The sequence below is a fragment of the Sturnira hondurensis genome, unplaced genomic scaffold (genome assembly GCF_014824575.4).
Source record: "Sturnira hondurensis isolate 20B ecotype Veracruz unplaced genomic scaffold, ASM1482457v3 Scaffold0003874, whole genome shotgun sequence".
Lineage (NCBI taxonomy): Eukaryota > Metazoa > Chordata > Mammalia > Chiroptera > Phyllostomidae > Sturnira > Sturnira hondurensis.
In genome coordinates, this window is record NW_028076505.1 from 1,277,901 (window position 1) to 1,299,662 (window position 21,762).

Sequence of the window (21,762 nt, forward strand, 5' to 3'; positions counted from 1 at the left end):
GAAGCTTCCTTTGTGTGTTTCACTAGCTAACCTACGCACCAAACACATGTTGGAATTTACTGCCCCTCAATGGAAAGTATTCATTGGCTCCCCAACTTTGTAATATAAATACAACTCAGGCATGAGGCATCACGCTTGCTAAACAGCTAGCAAATTAGTGGGTAAGTGATATGAGTAATTCTTGGCCTTTCAATGTTTAGCCTGAATCTGAATTCAGCTTCTGTGCATTGAATCACATTCTTTTAATGATTCTGAACTTGGGATAAGAGAGGCCTTTATGGGTAACAGGGTTATAAAACGTGTCCTGTGTACTAGAATAGGTGTATGAACCTGCTTTTGCTCCCTGCGGTTATAGATGCCTAGGCCTTAGCTCTTCGTGGTGAATTTCCGGCTGTCTCAGGGAGCAAGTAAAACTGGCAGGACTGGCCATTCCTGTCACTTAATGAACCAACACGGGACGGTACACTGGGCACCCCTCTCTCTCCCTGGAGGTGTTTTTCTGCAGTGCTGTGTCTCATACCATCTGGGTGACAGAGTCTGTGTTTTTTCCAAGTCTCAACAAAAGGGATTCCATCCATGTTGTGAACGCTTCTTACTTAACAGATACTGGAATCTACCTGGTGCCTAGACATCCTCTAAGGAGCATCGTCTCTACTTAAAGGCAGCCTGGTGGGTGGGAGCTTTGGGGTTTGGGAGCCTGCGCTTGATCCGGGTTCACCCCTCGCTGGCTGTGAGCCCGGGGGATGCGCCCATGACCCTCACATCGCCCACCCGCAGAGCCTTCGTGGGACGTGGTCAGGTGAGCGTGCCAGAGCGCCACAGGCACAAGGAAGGGAGCAGGAGATCCCGGGGCCTGGCCCACGATTCCTGAGTGACAAACACAAGGCAAGGAGGCGGGGAGCGCGTGCTGTGGCGTGGGAAGGCGGAGGCAGGGCATTTGACAGGGGGGTCAGGACACCTGGAAACTTGGTTTAGAGGGTTTGGCGGAAGGGAAGCCCCCTGGCAGTCACACAGGGAGATGCCGGCAGGACAGCAGCTGTGTCTCGTTCACCCCCCAGTCCAGCCCGGCGCACATCCAGGGGCTGGGGCAGCGCTCTTTGCACGGATGGACGGATGACAAGCGAACAGACGACTTCCAGGTAAATGTGACAAAGCAAAACAAGAAATCCCAGGTCAAACCTGGTATTAACCCCTTCACACACGTGTGTGACCCTGCACATTCTGTAAGTGGAAGAATCGATTTAAGTTCTGGGCAACAAGCTCCTCGGTAAGCCCCTGTGAAGCGTGTTGGGGGGAGGGACTGTGAATGTATTAAAAGGGACACTTCTACCTGGGAGAGGAGACATGTGCACGTGGCCGGTGATATGTCTCAGAACATGGAGAACAGAGAGGGAAAGAACAGATTGCCCCGGTCCTGTCTGAAATACTGACCGTCTTCCTTTTCATCCCCTCTACTCTGATTTTTGAATGGGAAGCCGGTCAGCATGTCGATGCACAGACCGAGTACTGGAGCCTCTGTCTGGAGCAGGGGGTGTGGACACCCACTGCACCCCCACTTTCCGGGTGCCTGGCCCACATGGCAGACAGGAAAGGAAGCGGGCTGTGGACATGGCCACGGCCACATGTGCCACAGGCTGAAAGAGAGGAACAGCAAATTGTGCGATTTCTCCCATCCTCATAATAAGAATTCATTGCAACTCTTTGACAAACTAATAAAATGCTTAGAAACATCGCTTCCAAGATGCTGTTATGGTTTAGTTTGCAAACGATGTATTTTAGATGCTCTTCATAAAAATAAAGAATTCCTATAATGACATCATAGACCTACCATAACTGGACTAGAATAATATTGTTCTTTGTAACTGAGGAAACATGAATCTCTGAAAATATGCCGGACCGCAGCGAGAAGCACCTGCTCCGGGGGTCAGGGGTGACACAGGTGTCACCCCTGGCCAGAGGTGACAGGCTGTGTGGTACAAGAAGCAGCCAGAGAACCGGGCTTCAGAAGATGCACGGCCTCAGACTCCTGGGGAAACTCTTTAGGGGACAGCGACTCACTGCCTTTATTGGTGCACTGGGCCACAGGTAGAGCAACCCCTTCATAAATATGTTTGAGTCTGAATGAAGGAATTGTCGAAGCTCCCCAACCATGCTTACAATGTGGTAGCAACGAGAGACTCGGATATGCCCCTCCCGCGTGTCTCCTCCTGCCACTCGTGGCTCGTGGGTTACAGCTTCTGCTTGTGACTCAGAGTCATGTCTCTGTGGACGCTCTGAATGTCACAGACCAGCTTTCCCATTTTTCTGGGGCTGACCGTGCAGTCGGAAGTTTCCCCGCCTCACTGCCTCCTCTCCCATCTTGTCTGCTTACCACTAACCTCCGTGCACGTCACTGCCAATCAAACGCCGGAAGGGAGCTGAAAATGCACGGTCCTTTTACCCGGCAGGTGGAACAGGTGTGCTGTACACACGGCATGCTTGTGGGACACCGAGTTCCTCTGCTAACATTAGGGGAGTGTTTCTCTGTGAAGAGGGGTCCAGGCTCCCAGCACCAGAATCGCCCAGGATGGCTGCTACAACGCAGATTATGTCCCATTTTCTCTGCCTCTTTCCTGTTTTGCTAATGTCTCTCTTAACTTCCATGCTGACCGGGACAGGGAAGGCTGAAGCCAAGGGTCCCCTGACCCAAGTCCCCTGGGATGTATAATCTTTCCTGGAGTGAGGAACAGTAAGTGGCTCAGAAACCCAACTGGGCAGTCCTCAAGGTGACCAGAGGCAGGGCAGGCAGATGGTGGTGGAAAGCCAACAGCCGGAGAGCACGTCGAGGACCTTGCAGCAAATTTTAAGAGCAAGGCTCCTGTGCACGCCCCCTCTGCTAAGCTAATTCACGCACCCCTGCCCCGCACACGTCTCCAGAATGTACTGACGACACTGGAGAGGAAAGGAGGTGAGCGTAGACAGAAGGGAGAAAGAAAAGGCTTCCATAGCATTTGCTTGAAAACCAGTTTTCCCATGAATTTTGATATGGTTCAAATGATTTTCCTGCATATTACACTGTTACTTACAAATCAACCAATTTGCTTCATGAAGCTCAGGGCATTCCATGAATGCCTTGCAAGTCAGAACTTATAAAGAATAGCTTTTTACATTATAATATTTATTTTCCTAACTGCAATACTCTAAGAATGTAAATTTTTGCAAAGAGGGTGATTAGAGATTTAAAAGCTAGACATCAAAGCTTCTAAAAAATATAATAATCGGGACATCAATTTCTCAGCCTTCAAGGGATTTAGGAACAATTTCAATTATGAAGGAACAAGAATATCTAATTAATAAGCTCTAGATACATATTAGGGAATTTAATTTCACTGAGGAATTAATTTCCATGTATTATGTATGCAAATATTAATGACCAAACTGAGCACAATCCCCATGTTCCCAGAGCTCTATTTTTCTCCAACAGTGTGATCAGGACAAAAGTATGAGCTTCGAGGACAGACAGACTGACAGCTGACAGTAGGTTTCACTACATAGTGCGTGTGTGACGTTGGGCTGCCCCCTCACTCCGCCGAGACTCAGTGTTCTCTCTGTCACATGGGGGCTATAGCGTCTACTGTGTAGGTGCGCTCCTTGCAGTGCCGTTGCAAAGACGACATATGATGTCGCAGCCCTGGCACTCACATTAATGATCTTTTTCTTTTCTTGCATTGTCTAAATATAATAAATTGACTTAATCTGAAATTTCTAGCACTTTCAGAGTAAACCAATACTTACTGGTTCCAAATGGCACAATTTTAATAACAGCTTAGATCAAGCAGTAGAATCTCAAGGTCCCAATTAAAGATGTTCTCATCCCCCCTTGGTTTTTTAGGCATAAGGCCCAACAGCGCCCCCCCGACCAACCCCAGCCTATTTTCACATCACAGGGACAGGCCAGTTACTGTATTTTTGGACTATATTATGTACCCTTCCCCCTGCCCAAATATGGGAGGGATAATGGTTGTTAATGCTGCTGTTGAGTTGTGTTTACATTGACATGCGTGAAACATTATGTTATTTATGCTATTAAATATTTTACATTTTTTTGCTTCAAAAAATTTTTTTCCTCCTCTAAAACCTAGGTGCATCTTATGGTCTGAAAAATACAGTACTGTGTTGTCAGCATTGGTACCACCCATGGTGGGTGCTGTAGGACCACTCACTTGTTCCTGGCCGAGCATCCGAAACGTCCACTAAAGGCCCAGTGGCCTGTGACACCGACTGGTAGTGGACCGTGTGCGTCACCGTCAGGGACTTCTGTTTGGCTGCCTCTCCGAAGTCAGCATCCGTCAACAGGACCGTGGAGCGGTCATCTACAGACCAGCAGGGACACAGAAAGCCACACACCCATCACCCTTCTAGTAACTCCTTGGCCTTTCCTTAACAGCAACCCAATCACCGCCTCCAAATCTACAGAAACAGCTAAACATTCAAGCATTAGAACTGGTCCGGCATTCTAAACTTTAGGGGTTCGTTTGGAGCGCGGCCAAGAGAAGGAACGCAGGGAAAGGTGGCCCCACTCCCGGGCTTGGTCTTTTCACTAAGGAACCATTGAGTTGGGGGTGGGGGGCTTGTGTTGCAGCTGCCTGTTCTGTAGTAGAGTTTGGGAGTGATGCGTTTGTCAAAAGCTCAGCGGGACAGCACCAGCGGGGGCAGCTGCGCCCAGTCTGGGGTTGCTGTCTGTGGGAAGGACGCTCCGTCTGAGCGCTAGAGAAACTCCCCCGTGGAGGTCACGCTGGGGTGGCCCTGGTGCAGAACTTGGCAAATGTCTGGGTGGGGGGAGGGAGGGAAGAGAAAGGCCCGTCCTTGGTGTTCGGGGTTCCTCTGTTTTAATGGTTTTGAGGAATGTCCCTTTTCTTCCCACCTCTGCTGAGACCTAATGACTGGAGAACATTCCTTAATTGACTTCTCAAAATGACTCGCTAGCCAGATGTCCCGAGTCCTGTTGGCGTAGGTACAAGAAGGTTCGATCGGCGGAGCCTGGGTTCAGGTGAGTGGGGAGCATCTTAGCGCTCGGAGGAGCCACTGGTTGGGCCGTGTGTCACTATTTGGCTGTCTCAAGATTTTTGTTACCTTGTTGTGATATTCTTCACACTTTCCTAGGAGCTGTCTGAGCTCTGAGGGAAACTTTGGTTAGGATCTATGGATTTTTCATGAATTCAGGCACCATGGCCTGGGATGACACTCATCTGAGTGACCAGTCAGCCAGGACCTAGCTGCAGCGGGCCTTGACATGGAGTGGTAACGTAGAAGTCACAAGCAACACAGTGAGACTTCTGTGCCCAAAAAAGGCCCTGAACAGAATGAACCTTCCAAAACCCAATTACTCAGGCTCTGGCAGGAAAGGAAAGCCTCTTGAAGTCAGAATAAAATTTCTTGGCAGAGAAGGACAGGGAAGGCTGCCAAGGTGCCTCCCAGCATCCAAGCCATGGCACAGCGGAGGCTAGTTCCCAGGCAGGAGCAGGGCTGTGCCTGGGAGCTGGCCCGCAGCTTCCACGCTCCCCTGGAAAGGGCGACCTTTCTATAGGGATGGCTCCTCACAGTCGGACCTGGCATCCCAGGCTGACATCCACGTTCGTTTTTCATTACGGAACGGATGCATTCCAGCTTCTCACGTGCAGCCCTGCTAGGAGCAGCCGCGATTATCTGCAGGGCTAGGCTACAAACTTTTAATGGAAAAATTCAGGAGCCTGTCAGTGTGTGAGGTTAACAATTCGTTCCGGGCAGGAATTAATGGCACTTCCATATTGGATCCTTGTAGTCTGAGCCCAGAGTGTTTTAAAGCATCGTATGTCTACTTCCTCAGTAATTAGAAAATGCTATTGACCGACTGTCAGCATCGCCAGGAGGGAAGTGACTTCTGGTGACAGATGATCCTTCGAGGAGGAATGTGAAGCACATAGAGAAATGATAGGTAAGGGCAGCTCTCCTTCTGGTTTGGGCCAGCAGGGGCTCGCCACTGGGAAGTGAGGCCCCTCCCAGGCTCCACCCACCTGCCTGTTTTAGCAGCCATAGATGGAACTATTAACAAATGAAACATGGTGCCTTATCCTGCTGTGAGCAAACTAATAGAACTGTGTGTGTGGTGGGTGGAGCAGCAACCCCTCAGACAACACGGTTAGTATTTACCTGAACTTGGTTGATCAAAGCCACATTGGACTGGAACGACCTTCTCTAAGTGCTGGTATGCCCAGACCAAATTTGAATCTAGCCAGGGCAGTCCAGACCTCAGAACTGATGAGCCATTAGGTCAAGACATCTCTGCTGTTGTATTAGAAGATAATAAGCCAGGGCAGGGGCAAGGGGCAATGGAAGTATCCTGCCGACCTGGCCATTCCCCACTGCCTTCGTGGCTGGAGGGTATCTAGGGTAAGTGCTGGGAGTTGAGTTGTCTCAGTTAAGCTACAGGAAGGGGGTGCCCTGGGGGAGAGTGTCCTCAAACACTTTCCAGAACAAACACAGAGCGAAGTTTGAAAAGAAGCAGCCTCTGCAACCTGCCCTGGAGTCTGTTTCTATGGCTACCGAAAAGCTCAGCGTTACTTCTAAGGCTTGGGGTTCTGGGAAGTAGCCTGTGGATGTGAAAGCAGGCGGCTGGCAGAGGTCTCACCCAGCTTCTGCTCTTACCCATCTGTGTGAGCCCGCAAGCTACGTAACCTCTCTACACCCCAGTTACTGACTAGTACGTTTTTCCTGTGTTGTTTGGGAGGGATAAATTAAATAATGCCCATAAAGTGCTTGTAAAAGTCCATGACATTTAGAGAGCCCTCAATGAATGGGAGCTATTCTTCCCATCATTCCTGCGTGGAAATATGAAGTCTCAGACTCTGGAGCAAATACAGCCATCTAGGCAGGCAGTGTGGGGTGGTGGGCTTGGAGTGAGAAAAGGCCGGAAGTAGTGGAGACCCCTGGGCTCTGGACAAACAAGTCTCAAAAGCTTTCCAGGTGTGTGTTCTGTCATTGTGGGACAAGGGAACTGGGTGATTCCCAAAAGCACCGTGAAGAAACCTTCTAGAACATGTCTGAGGTGCTGGGGGTGGAGAAAAGAAGCCCTGTGCAAACACATCTTTGGTAGGTGTAGTGTTTAAACACTGTCTTTAATGAAGGCCTCAGTGGGGTTGGTAAGGAAAGCACAGAGTGGGTTTCCGACGTAGGGCTTTGGAGTGTGGCCTCCCAGGTCCATTTGGCGGCAGGTGCTCGTTCTAGGGAGTGCACCAATAGCCCCTCCAGAGTGGAGTGAGACGCCCAGAGTGGATCACAGTTGGGGAACTCCTATCTTGGGTGCCCTCTGAGGTGTACACAAGTGCCCTTCCCTCCACACTTGCTGGTACTTGTTATTCTCCTCCGTTACAGTTCTCTGCCTTCTAACTTCTTCATCCGTGTTGCACTCAAGATGTTCTCACATCTAACATTTCCCACACCCCACTGTGTGGGTGGGGGGCTGCTACAGCCACCCCACGGGGTCGCGAACGCGCCTCCTTACCAATGGTCTCCATCGTGTCTCTCTCTTCGATCAGAAGCTGAGCCCTGGGTATGTCGATGTGCATTCTCAGGGTCTGCTGTTGCTTGCTCAAGGTGTCCGAGGTCCGGGTGTTCTTACTGGGGACAAAATCGGAGAGAGGCATTAACAAACACAGGTCAGTGTCACACTGCGCCCATGCGGGCTTGTGCATCAACTTGGTTTCTCACCTAATTATGTGACTGCCTTGTGGGGGAGGGGAAGGGGGAGGAAGCACGTGACAGAAGAATTTTTCCTTCATTCAAACTGTATTTGTTCCTGTTAAATTCCAGCACTCAGTCCTGAGGTTCAGAAATTACCAATTGTCAGTAGAGATCGGTTCTGTATCTATCAGTAGAACCTTTGGAACGTCCCGTTTCTTGTATAAAAGTTAAGTGAAACAACAACAAAGACATGATTTTTAAATCAACAACATTTTTATTTGTCACATGTGAGCTCTTCCACTGACAGCGAGGGAAGAAGAATGGGGCCAGCTGTTCCCTGGATGGGGTTTTGCTGATGGATTTGTGGTTATAGCAGGTGTGGTTTGATTTTTGTTCCGGTGACAAATCATAAACCTTGTTAGCTTCCCCCACATGGGCCCCATGTTCCTCACCAAGACTGCGTTTAAGGATAGGAAAAAAACCCCACAGTCACTATAAGAATTTGTCTCAAAATTGGTGTACCAGAAAATTACTCTGAGAGTGAGCTGTCGGCTGAAAGTAAATGAAAAAAAGTAGTAAAGCAGCAGTTGTCATCACCTTCGGTTACAGCCTGGGGTAAAGAAAAATCTGCGTGCTGCACAGAGATGCAAACGAGCTGATAAAGGCTTTCATTAGCAATCTGCACTAGGGGAGCAGGTGCTTCGTCTCCGTGGAATTGGAAGAACTGGGTGGATTTTTAAAGCAGGGTTCCCTAACACACCTTTCAGAAGTAGTGGTCGTTCAGAAGACGCGATCAGTGTGGTAGATAATCTATGGCATCCAGCTCAGTCAAGGTCTGTTCTGAGGAAGACTTCTGGAACCCAGTCCCCTCCACGATGAGTTAGTGACAGCTAATGGAGAGTCGAGGGGGACTCCATTCTGCATCTCAAGTGCTTTTTGTTCTAACCAAGCTTCACCAGGAGTCCCACATCCTTCCTTGTCCCTGAGAACTCTTGCACCCTGTGGCTGAAGGAATATGCATCTTCTGAAGGTCAAGTTCACTCAAGAGCCCCCTTAGACCTCTGCATGGGGAAGTTTGTGCTGATATCCTGAATATTTTTAATGGCCTTTTTTTCATTTGCATGTGAACAAAACAGTCCATGAAAATGACACGTTCTACAATGTGCAGCATTCCTACCTAGGACTTGATCTTGAACCAGATTTCTTGCTCCACAGATGAGTAACTGGGTTATATAGCTAGATTACACTAATTACACAAAGTCAGATTCAAACGTTTTGGCCTGAATTTTTCTAAAGGTCTGTACATTCTTCTAAGTTATTTACTTAAGTAGGTTCTCACTTTATCTGAGGGCATGTTTTTTAAAACAAGGATTCAAATACATGTACAAAGCCAAGGGCATTTTGGTGGCCTGGGGGGCTGCAGGTATGTTATGCTTAGACAAGCTCTATTTGCCCCCAAACATCCAGGAACTGCTCCGCTGTGAATATCCAAAGGGTCTGTTTAGAAACTTCACTAGGAACTTGAGCTTGTCTTTGCACCAAAAACGGAAGCGGGGGCCCTTCCTCCTGCTCCTCTGCGACGGTGAGGAGGCAGTCAGCGGCCGCTGCTCATGAACCAGCCACAGACCCAGGCGCGTGCCGAACTTCACAGTGAGGGGCCCGTTGTCAGACTGACGCAGGAAGCTGGCTGAGTGACTGTGCTGCCGTGGACACAGACTCGGCCTGTGACTCCACTGTATGAACAAGTACAGTCCCAGCCTGGAGGAAAATGCCTCCTCCCAGGGCTGTTGCTCCAAAGCCCTGCAGGTCAGGGGCAAAAAAACAAACACCAAAACCCCAAACACACCAACAAACCTGGAGATTCAGGGGGCTAATTGTTCTTTGCATTTGTTGTCCCCTTCCTGAGAATACTCTGCGTCCCACCCCCACCCCAGTGCCCGGGTGGTTGGCTCCTTCCCTCCATCCTTTCAATGGAGCCAGGTGGACCCCGTGGGGGAACTCAGGCTTCCTCTCTCCGCATCCCTCCCCGTTCTCTGCTTATTCTGGTCTCCTTAGCATTCAGCATCCTCTAGCATATATTTAATTGACTTATCTATTGTCTTTCCCATGGGAATATAAGCTCTACAAGGGATGTTTTCATCTATTCTGTTCTTTGTATCTCCCTAGAACTTAGCACAGTATGTGGCCTACGTAGATGCTCAATAAATACTTGTGGAAGGTTATTGATAATCATGTTGTTTCCAGGGTACCATGTGAGCTGCATGCAGCTCCCGGAAATTTGCTCAAGGAGCATAACATTTTCACTCAATGACTTATTAGGTCCCAACTACATTGCTTCTTTATTTTAATCTTTGCTGCCATATTTTATAATCTGTTGTTGTGTGAAAGGCTGGTTCTCCAAAAACGACAACACTTAGTCATTGGAATAGCAGCCAACCTAAAAACACACTGTTTGAAGAATTCTCATTTGTGACCTAAAACAAGATGTTGAATATTTGCATTGAGACAAAAATGCATCTTTTATATAATACAGGGTCATGCTAAATACATTAGTTATTATTGCACCATAATCTGCCACCATCCACCTGGTTGTCTGATTCAAATCACAGAGGCTGATTGCTGTCCACAGGGGATGGCATTGCTGGGCTGAGCCAATAAACTACTCGCAGTTGCTACAACTCTTTAGAGTTTCACTATTCCCTTAAGCTTTGTGGAGAAAAACACTGATGAATGCATTTGTACATCCTCCTCCCATGATACGGAACAATCTGTAAGTATAAAATAACCGGGGCTGTCAGAATCGGGCGTCATTAAAACAGGCGGGCGAGTCTTTTACACAACGTGCATACAAATGTGCACATCCAAAGCACCAGACTAACTTAAACTCTCTGTGTGAGCCCTCCTCTGCTCACAACTAGGCCTCACTTGCATCGGTCCTCGGACAACGATCCCGTGTCGGTTGGTGACTTAAGGTTACCCACTGTCCCTCTTAGAACACTGGTAGTTTTTAAAAACTCATTTCTGCCCTCATCGTATAAAAGCAAACCCCCTTTCATCCGGGTGTGGTGGGTGTAGTCTCTCTTCTCTTCCTTCTCTGGGGTGACTGGTTGGGGCGAAGTGGATGAGTGTCCTGTGGCACAACAGGGATGGGAGCTGGAGCCACACTGGGGGACCCCTGGAGGCCTCCAGGTGGTCTATGTCTGTCCCACAGTGGCCTCTGCCTGTCTGGCCCTGGGACAATGAACCCTGCTGACATGGGCAGAGACTTCTTCGTGCAACACAGTTGGAAGGTACATGTTACCTCCACCCAGATCACAGCTGATGAAGCTAAGAGCAACTTGCCCTGTTATTTTTAGGTGAGGGAAATTGGACAAAGAGAAGGAAAAGGACAAACTCAAGATCACCAAAACAGCTGGTGGCAGAATCGGGCCTAGAATGCAGGTGTGTGGTTGCGTGTTCCTACTGCACAAGCTTGCTAAAGCCTCAACTTCCCAAGAAAGCAGCAGCAAAAAATCTGAGACGGCACTTTTGTGGCTTTCTCTGTACCAACACGTGCGACTTGCCTAGACTTCTGCAGCCACCTTTGAAATAGGGCTGGTCATAGGCTCACCAGGTAGGTGACAGGTCTGCTGTTGCTCGGTCTGTGAACCTGCCTGATTCCGATGGAATGGACTCTGCATGATTCAAAGCATTGCTTTTCCTTCTGGATCAATCCCATAAAAACCCCCTTCTTTGAGGAAGTTCTCTTCCCTTTCAATCACTTTGACCCTTTGCAGGACAACTACGTCAACTACCTAAATTGGGAGTGATTGCCAGTTTCAACGTTCCTAATTTTACGTTGGCCACCGTCAGCTGGGAATAATACCATGATTAATTCCTGCTCACATCAACAGGTGGTCTTTCAACCACAGTAATTGCCCTATTAATGAGGAAGATGCTTTGTAATGTCTTGCTTGGGGCTAATGAGAAGGGGGAGGGGTGCATTCTGGGACAGCAGAGGGCCTAATAAATACCACATCATCCTGACTGGAACTTCCCTTGAACATGTCAGAAAACAGATGCCAGTGTCTCAGGCTTTGGACAGAGGCACAATCTGTGGTTTGGGACTGGGTGGAGGAAGTGGCCAGAGCGTGGCAGGAGTCAGGCTGGGGCACAAATCAGCCAAGTGGACAAGAGTGGGGAGAGGGACAGAGCCCCGCCGGGCTGAGCCAAAGCCCTGTGTGGTCTAGTAGGGGGCACCAGATAAAGGTCCAGTCAGCCATTATCAAGGAGGATGTGCCCCGTGTGGCCAGAGTGTTTTCAAAAATCAGAAAGCCAGAATTTTGTGTGAGATCTCTTGATTTCTAAACATCATCAATAAATTTATATTTCTAGGCTCTACATTAAAACATTTATTTTATTAAGTAGATCAGCTGTTTTAATCAAATAGCTGTGGCTTGTCTGTTTTCCAGATGTTTTGTCAGGTCGGCTCAGCACCCGAACATGTGTGTCTGTGTGCTTCCCTGTGACCAGAGAAACGCCCTCACACTTGCCCAGCAAATAAGTGCAGGCTTTCACAAGCATGTGTATTCAAGGCATTATGCATACATTTGCATCATAATCTTCTCATGCAAGTTTGAGCTCGTGGGATGTGATTGGATACCCATTATGAAGAAGATAGTTTACAGGCCATTGGCATTTCTGAATTCTCCCCTGGGCTCCAGATTCTGGCTACCAGCCATCTGACACTTTCACTGGCTGCTTAAGAGGCACCTCAAATTCAACATGACCCATACTGACCTTTTCATTCTCATCAACAACCTTGCCTCCCCGACCCTACAAAAAAGTCCATATTCTGCATCTATCTTCCTAATCTTGGCAAATGGCACCAATGTTCATCTAATTGCTCACACCAAATATTTCAGAATTATCTTTGATTCCTCCACATCCTTTACCCACAGCCCACATTGTTTTAATACATGGTGGCCAAACAGAGATGTCTGCAGGAAATGTAATCCATGGCCCGATGCTAGTCCACCTGGACCTTAGGTCTTTTGGGGCATGGGCTCTTTGTGAATAACCAAAAAGTACTAATTTTATATTCAAACATGGGGAAAAAATGAAAGCCAACTGTGGTAGGGTGGGGAATAGGAAAATCCCCCACATCCTTCCTCTTTCCTATGTGAGACATCCTAAAATGGCAGCATGAAGTTCACCACCAGGGTCCTTGACATTTTCCTTGTTTGTTTCTTAGACTTTGAGTATCCTTTTCCACTTGTGGCTTAATTATTACCATACGAAAGGTTTAAAACGCAAATACTGGGATGTGTTCTATGGTTGTGAACCCTTGTTTATTAAACTAGCCCTAGTCACTCATGTACTCAGCAACGAGGGTCAAGTGCAGGGCTGGGCAGTGCTGACATGATCCTGACATAGGCCATGGCCTTCTGGACAGGACAGGACAGGACAGGACTCGATGTTTGCAGACGTTGGTGCGTGCTCCCGTGCAGGCGGGGAGTGCAGGAGCTGAAGGAGCTGTGGGAACTGAGGCCCATAAGGAGAATCTTCCTTGATCAGCCCATTGCCTCAGAAGAGCCCTGGGACCAGGAATTTCCTTGTGTGCTTTGCTCTTCACAGTTGTCTTGCTGACTCTCTCAGGAAGAAGGCTTGGCCCCAAAGGTGGTGTATTTGGGTGGGAGCAAAACCAAAGTTACTCATTTATAATGTGGCTTTTTTATTCCAGTTTGATGGGAAACATTCTGTTGGTTGAGTCTAGTTGGCAAGAAAACTATCTACAGCATGCATAAAAGTATACTGTTTGCTATGTTTTGGCACACAAAATGGACATTATATGTCAAAAAGAATATGTCATTAAAAAAACCATGCAGGGAAGTGGTACCTTGTTCTTTTAAACATGATACCAGGAATGCTGGGTTTCCTTTACTCACCTCATGAGCATTTCAGCTAGACTCTTGGCATCTGGAGAAAGAAAGGCAACGTTAGTACCTGACAGACGACTCATTAACATTCACTTAGGCATTTATGATCGATATCCTACAGAGTCAGGTGGCAATAGTCATTCTGAAAAATAAGTATATACCCATATCACTACTAATTACCAAAAGGTTAGTGGGTTTTTAAAAAATTTCTTCTACATGGGATCTGTCTATCTATCTAAATTACTATATATATTTTCAAATTACAAAATGAACATAATACTCTAGGGTCATATAAATTCTCATAGCCCTATTAGAGGTTTTATTACAACTTATTTTTTTGCCACTTTTACAAAACCCAAATTTATTTTTGGTAATCAGAAAATGAACATTTTGAAAGTAATTCATTGATATAATATAAATTGTACTCTTTCTATTATCAAAATATGAACATTACAAAGCTTCTGGCACCACGAATGTTTCAAAAGGCACTAGTGTAGAGCGGTGAGTCCCTTGGGCTGAAGAGAGAACTGTATGATTGGCACATCACTGTTTGGAAACTTAGGTGCTTATTTCAAACTCAGAAACAAATCTTTCTTTAAATCCTTTTCTCTGAGTTCATTGTTTACCAAGACCTCATTACCACTTCTGACCAAAGTAATCCTGCCTAAAAATGATGTAGAAAAACGATTACACTTTTTTTGATGACATTCCTTTGAAATTTTCATTCTCCTTAAAATCTGATTTGTTCTTCTTACATATTTTATTTCCTGTAAAATAAGAATGCTTTCTTTCTGAAGACATGAAAGCCTTCCTTTTGTTTTTGTCTCATCGCTCTCTAAGAAGGTCTGGATGTTAACTGTATGTAGTATTCAATGAACAGAACTTTATGGAAAAGCATTTAGATGACCGTGTAACTGGTTGCATAGTGAAGAAATATGTATATTGGGGCATTTTTATCCATCTTTCATCTTTTGGGGGTGACCTCTAAATGCAACCGTTTTTGTGTTGGGGAAGGGCGTGCTGCTCCTGAGAGGCGAGGACAGCCGCAGGGGCCGCCACCCGGGGGCCCGCACACCCGGGCACCGGAGCTCCGCTCTCCAAGCCAGCCACGCCGGTTCCTACCACAGCCTCACGCCCGGGCCCTGGGTGTGTGCACAGACGGGCTCAGTCTGGGAAAGGAAGCGGCTCCCTGCCACCCCACCCATATGGCAAAGCAAAGGAAGCAAAACAGCACCGAATTTCCCAGCTCATGCCTTTACATTTATCCGCAAAGACAAAGTAAATGGGATGAGTTTCTTCTCTTCCTGAATGATTTAACACTTGCAAAGTAAATATATATGCAAAATGCCAGAAGCGTGGGGATAATTATCTCTATGTAAAACCAAGCAGTGGCTAGTTCAACACTAAAAAAAAAGGGAAAAATCCCAAGATGTAAACATCATACTTCTGCTCCCAATTTGAAGGTAACTCAGATCCACATGTCTTCAAAAGGGACAAGCTTTCCTGCTTTTGCTTGTCATTTTTCTTTTCTATTCCTGTGATGTTTAAAATATCAGTGTGCTGAGGAACTGCAGTGTCCAACAGGTGAGAACAGAGCTCCCCTCAAATACTGACGGGCTCTACCTGCGAGTCTTCCTGGTCTACCGCATCTTCGCTGGGGTTAAGCTGGTCCCCAGGTGCAGGCACCCAACGCCATTTTGGTCTACCCTTCCCTATGCCTGTTGTCTTAGAGCACACCCCTTCTTTTTAAGCCTTAGCTACTCCTTCTGTTTCATCTGATAGTGTGAGAATAATTATATTCACGGAAATTCAGTTCTTCCATGAGTTCAGCTATGAGAAGCTCTGGTGGAGTTGTAAGCACCAGTTGCCTTCGGGGACCATATGTGAATGGCTTCTGGAGAGTGGGCACGGGGTGGGCTGGGCTCCCAGTTGTACTAGGAACCTGCATTGTGCCAGTTACTTTAGGACTGCCAGCGTGTGTCCCTTGTATCAGTCGCTGCCTGGGAGTTGTGTCCTTATCCCAGGAAACTGGGACCCAGATACATTCAGTCATTAGCTGCAGCTGAATTTCAATTTGGTTGAAATTCCTTTTTCATTACTGTCCTTAAGGTCCTTTATACATAAAGTGGGATACATGTCATGAGTTCAGGGACACACAGAGGAGCTGATGCCGAGTGTGAGCTGACGGATGGAAACGAGCCTGGGAGAGTAACGTCTCAAGGTGATTGAGTCTGGAAGGATTCAGGAGTGTCCCCATCTTCAGGGGAGCATGAGGCTTGCGGAGTACAGACTGGAATGGGGAGCGTGCTCCACGGCCCCGAGTTAGTATGCATTCCAATTGTGCAGCAAGGGGGTAGGTCAGTTGGACAGGACAGAGCAATTTCCAGGAGTGGTTGGGAATTGGGGATGGTGAAGGCAATGAGGAGCTCAGGGGATGTCACTGTTTATTACTGAATGTGATCTGGAAGCTTTTAACTGGCCCAAGGGAAGGAGAGGAAGGAGGGCAGGGGTGGAGGTGGGTAGGTATAGGCACTCTGAAGGCAGCAATTGGGTGGCGGCTGAAGTCTTTGACCTCAGGCATAGTGGAGTACTTCATACATTCAAATGAGTTAGGGGCATTAGGTGAAGCTGTTCGAGGCATATTTGGAATCAGTTTGGGAAAAGGTGTCAGGGCTGAGGTGAGGCTCGGGATCTTATTCAGGTCCATGCAGGGACACTGGAAAGAGAGGAGAAACTCTCGGACACACTCCTGTGCAGGAGTAAGAAGAGAATCTGAGACAAGTCAGAAAATTTTTAAAAAATCATGGAATCACAGAGTCTTACGAGCATTAAAGAATTTCCCAATCAGCCTCCTAATAAGTGTTTGGATCCCTCCCCAGTGTCCTGGATAAATGTTGAGATGAGCTGGGCCATCAGAGCCCCCAGGAGGGGCCCGTGCATCCACTGTGCATACTTGCCCCACCTGTCTCTCCCAGGACTGACCTGCCTATCAAGTCTGTGGCTCTCTCCCACCTCAACTCGTCTCCATGGGACCACGGCTTTCTCCTGTCTCCTTAGTCCAAATCTCATTTACTAGTCAACCCCTCCCTCCCTGGTCTCCCCAGCTCTCTAAGTGACAACCACACTGCGGGAAGGGCAGTGGATCTGAGACACAGCTTTTCCTGTGTCCCATCCGTGCTTCAGAACTCTCAGAGGAAGCCCCCTGCCCAGGAGACTTCTCAGCGCAGAGGCCCAGCCCTCACATGCTGGTCCCAGCTCTCTGGCCAGCTCCGCTGCCTCTCACTTCTGACCCCCCACCCCTCCCTCTGAGCTTCTTACTCTTGCATTCTCTGCAGACAGCCCCAACACTGTGTTCCTCCAAGGCCATGCACACCTTCTGGAACCATCTACGAGGTACTTGGATACGTCCTTGGAGCTGCCATGTCTGCTTCTTCGCATCTACTTTCTTTTCTAGGTTGAATTCTCTAACCTTCTCAGCCATTCCTCAGATGACATAATTTCTAGGTAATTCTCTACCTGGGGCTCTTCTCTATGAAAAGCCTGTGATTTCTTATTCTCCTTCATTAAATGAGGCTGAGCACAGAAACGGGTAATTTTTTGCGACCCCCCTTCTCACGCACCACCGAGAACCCAATGTCCACTACAAGTGTGGCAAATGAATTTTCACTATGTACATAGAGGACTTTACAAATATCCCTATTCATTTTACCTCCTTGGTCCCAGCCTTTCCAAATCTTTTACAGTTTGGGTTCTCTCCCATCTGGATTTGATCCATCTCAAGATCAGCCCAGCCTTTCCTTATTCTCGCCGCAGCCCAGTGCCCCTCATCAGTCAGCCCTGTCAAAATGCAAATGGGGTTTGTCCAGGCCTCGGATGACCGTTATCATTTCCTGGCTGCTCACAAAATGTCCTTTGTATGAGCTAAACTAATTTACTGCCATCTCTCATTTCTAGAATTTGTTATCTTTGAAAATGGGTTTGGAGTAAAACTATTTCTAGCCCCTTCTGATTTGATTGTTCAAAGATTACCCCCAATGGCCTAGGGAGTGTGTCTAGAAAAATTTCACTCAGAATCATAAAGCATTAGGATATGGGGGTCTACAGACCAGAACCCCAGGGCCCCTTCCCTAATCTTTCCAGCGGGGACAGTACCTTTCCCTTCAATGGATTACCACGGCAGTGGTCGGTGTCCACTGTATCTTGCTTATCATTTGGCAATTGTCTCAGAATTCATTGTAAACACGCTTTGCCTCCCCTACCAGCAAGGGTTTAGAAATATTATTTTATGTACCATCTCTTCCTCTCCCCCAATAACGACTAGAACACAGTAGGATTGGAAGAAAATCAATTTAAATAAGCAGGGACTCTGATTATTTTTTTAAGGAGTCTCAGTCTCCCCTGTCACTCCCTCCCTTTCTTCCTTTTTTGGTGACTCTGGCCCCCATTTTCTGGCCTCGCTCGCACGCCCCCTGGAGCACATCAAAACAGAGCGGACGTCGCGACCTGCCATCTGCTAATACGAGCACGTCCTCCGAAGCCTCTTCTTGCCCAACACAGCTACACAGCCCTTTATGTTGCCTGTCATGTTTTTTCACAACTTTCAGCTCAGCAGGAAGTTTGGACTTTGCGACACCTTCCTCCACGCCCTTCGCTGCTCCTGCATATGCGCCCCTGGCTCCATGTCCCCACCGTCCTGGGCGGGGGAATGATGAGGAGGTCCCACCAGAAGAGTCAGGGATGCTCAGAAGAGGAAGGAAGGAGTTTCGAAAGTACCATTTGCTAACACTCCGAATGCACCAAGAGGCCTAGAAAATGATACTGGAAAGGGGAAGTTGGTGATCAGAAGGTGAGTGGTCATCTGCCTTGGGGAGGGGAGTTTCATTTGGGTGTGGGAGCCATGGAGAGGCAGGGTAGCTGAGGACAGAAACCTTTCCCGAGAACTCAAAGGGGAAAAGAAGTAGAGTGAGGGGCAGTAGTTTGAAGATATGCAAACTAGAAGGAATACTCCTTTTTTAATATTGGGGAAGACTGAGGAGCTAGTAAATATACAAATAAAAAGAGAAATAAACCAAATATTTTTGATGGGCAAAAATAAAATGACAATGTAGCTATTGATACTCTGTTAAAGCACCTTTTGATCCTCCAATTCATTGATAACTCTTGTTAAGCTCATTTAATATTGAAGGGACAGACTCCTTCTCTCTCAAATATTCCAAAGTCTGAAGAAGTTTCACAGAAAGAAAGCTGGGGTAGGTGACATTGACCTGGGGCTCTCTGAGTTCTGCCATCACCAACGCATCAGTGTGGACAAGTTCCCTTCAGTTTTCATGTCAGCAAATAGGGCAGAATAACGTCAGGTTTATTCACAACCTTTCAGTACAGCTATTAAGAGATGAAACGAGAGAGCGCAGAACACGGTATTAGAAGAGGAAGAAGATAGTAGTACTGTGTTGATTAATACATGGCTCAAGCAGTTCTTTGGGAGAGGCACCCCTAGTTGAGTCAAGAGCATCCCAGTGTGGTCTCTCTCATCCCCATGTTCTTTATGTGCACCAGGGACTGTCACTCCTACCCTGGCCGTGCACATGGCCTGAAGGTCCTGTGGCAGGGGAGGCTGCAGCCCGTCTCCAGCACTGCACTGTGCCCGTGTCCAGAGACCGAGTCGCCTCATATTTTACATGCTCAAATATTTCTTTAGACAGAAAGGACTCTCTTGTTCACAGCCACATGATAACGTTTTCATTTCTGAAATTCTAGTTAGGTAAAATGGAATATGCTCCAGCTAATCCCTCAAATGGGTAGTCACCTGTACACACCCAGAAAAACAAAAGGCCAGTCTGGGGGTGGCAGACCTGCCCCGGCACCATAGCATCTATCAATAGTCCTTATTTGCAAGGTGACTCACACACGTGCCTGCTTCCCTGTGGAACTGAGATGGGGCTGCTCAGGCAGCTATTGCCTAAGGGGCTATCAACCTGTGTTTAGGCTTTGATGAGATCACAAACAGGACTTCCAATCCTCAGCGTGTTCAAATGAAAGCCGATTCGAAAACGCTGACAAAATAAATACCCGAATAAGAAAACCCCCATCTACTTGCAATATGGGAGAACCATGAAGTGCAAACACAGACGAAACAGACACCCAGGTGGACAGAGCTCCCGGGCTGAGGCGGGCCTCTGCCTCCGACTGAACGCGCTCCAGTCCCCACCCCGCTGGCTGCCCTGGACCTCTCTCACCCCGTGTTCCTGAGCTCCCGCTCTCTAAAACAGCAGCCTTTTTACTTAGTTCTGCCTTAACAGGGTTGGAGATTTAAAAGGATAATTTTATTAAGAAATTTAAGATAACTTCCGGCCAAGATGGAGGCGTAGGTAGACACCCTGTACCTCCTTGCACAACCAAATAAGGACAACAACAACTTAGAAGCAAAAAACAACCAGTAGTGATAGAAAATTGAACTTTATGAAAGTCCAACAATGAAAGAGTTAAAGTAGACATATTCATCCAGACCTGTAGGAGGGGTAGAGTCAGGTCACAGGCAGACCTGGGCACCAAGGTGCAATGGGTGGACCCAGTGAGGCGGCCATTGTGGAGGGGGGTACAGGGCCCACAGGGTGGCTGGCAGACCAGGTAGTCCCACATTCACGCACAGATAAACCAGGAGAAACTAGGGAGCAAGACAGACCGTGTAACTCAGGGCTCCAGCACAGGGAAATAAAGCCTCAAAACACCAACTGAAAACACCTGTGGAGGTTGAGGTGCCAGGAGAGACTCCCAGACCCACAGGAGACTTCACTGGACAGACCCACAGGGTCCTAGAACGCACACAAGCTCACCCACACAGGAATCAGCCCAGGAGGGCCCAATTTGCTTGTGGGAAGTGGCAGAAGGGACTGAAATCTGAGAGAGAGTGGAGCAAGTGCCATTGTTCCCTTTGGACCCCTCCTCCACATACAGCATCACAACCCAGCAACTGGGCTGACCCACCCTGGTGAACACCTAAGGCTCCACCCCTCACTACATACCAGGCACACTGAGATAAAAAAAAATGGCCTAAACGAAAGAACAGATCAAAGCTCCAGAACAAATACAACTAAGTGACGAAGAGATAACCAACCTATCAGATGCACAGTTCAAAGCACTGGTAATTAGGATGCTCACAGAATTGGTTGAATTTGGTCACAAATTAGATGAAAAAATGAAGGCTACATTAAGTGAAATAAAGGAAAATGCACAGGGAACCAATAGTGATGGGAAGGAAACTGGGACTCAAATCAATGGAGTGAACCAGAAGGAAGAAAGAAACATCTAATCAGAAAAGAATGAAGAATCAAGAATTCAAAAAAATGAGGAGAGGCTTAGAAACCTCCAGGACATCTTTAAACATTCCAATATCTGAATTACAGGGATACCAGGAGGGGAAGAGGAAGAGCAACAAATGGAAAAGTTATTTGAACAAATAATAAAGGAGAACTTCCTTAATCTGGCAAAGAAAATGGAACTCCAGGAAGCTCAGAGACTCCCTAAGAAATTGGACCCAAGGAGGAACACACCAAGGCACATCATGATTATATTACCCAAGATGAAAGATAAGGAGAGAATCTTAAAAGCAGCAAGAGAAAAGGAGACAGTTACCTGCAAAGGAGTTCCCATAAGACTGTCAGGTAATTTCTCAAGACACCTAACAGGCAAGAAGGGGCTGGAAAGAAGTTTTCCAAGTCATGAATAGCAAGGACCTACATCCAAGATTAGTCTATCCAGCAAAGCTTTCATTTAGAATGGAAGGGCAGATAAAGTGCTACTCAGATAAGGTCAAGTTAAAGGAGTTCATCATCACTAAGCCCTTATTATATGAAATGTTAAAGAAACTTATCTAAGAAAAAGAAGATAAAAAACAAGTACAGCAAAATGACAGCAAACTCACAATTATTAATAACCACACCCAAAACAAAAACAAAAACAAAGCAAACAACTCAAACAGGAACGGAACCATAGAAATGGAGATCACATGGAGGGTTAGCAATAGGGCAACTGGAGGAGAAGAGAGGGGGAAAGGTACAGAGAATAAGTAGCATAAATGCTAGATAGAAAATAGACAAGGGGAGGGTCAGAATAGTATAGGAAACGTAGAAGCTAAAGAACTTATAAG

The 21,762-nt window shown here is 47.2% G+C and overlaps 1 protein-coding gene across 1 annotated transcript in view; it reads right to left on the minus strand.

The window, feature by feature from the left end:
* DSCAM (DS cell adhesion molecule) overlaps nucleotides 1-21,762 on the minus strand; it is a 537,171-nt gene that overhangs the window by 18,128 nt on the left and 497,281 nt on the right. Inside the window, exons 28-30 of the mRNA XM_037042990.1 lie at nucleotides 13,626-13,656; nucleotides 7,520-7,635; nucleotides 4,203-4,352 (exon numbers count right to left, since the gene is read on the minus strand). Coding sequence (XP_036898885.1) covers nucleotides 4,203-4,352; nucleotides 7,520-7,635; nucleotides 13,626-13,656 — 297 coding nt within the window. The remainder of the gene's footprint in view (nucleotides 1-4,202; nucleotides 4,353-7,519; nucleotides 7,636-13,625; nucleotides 13,657-21,762) is intronic.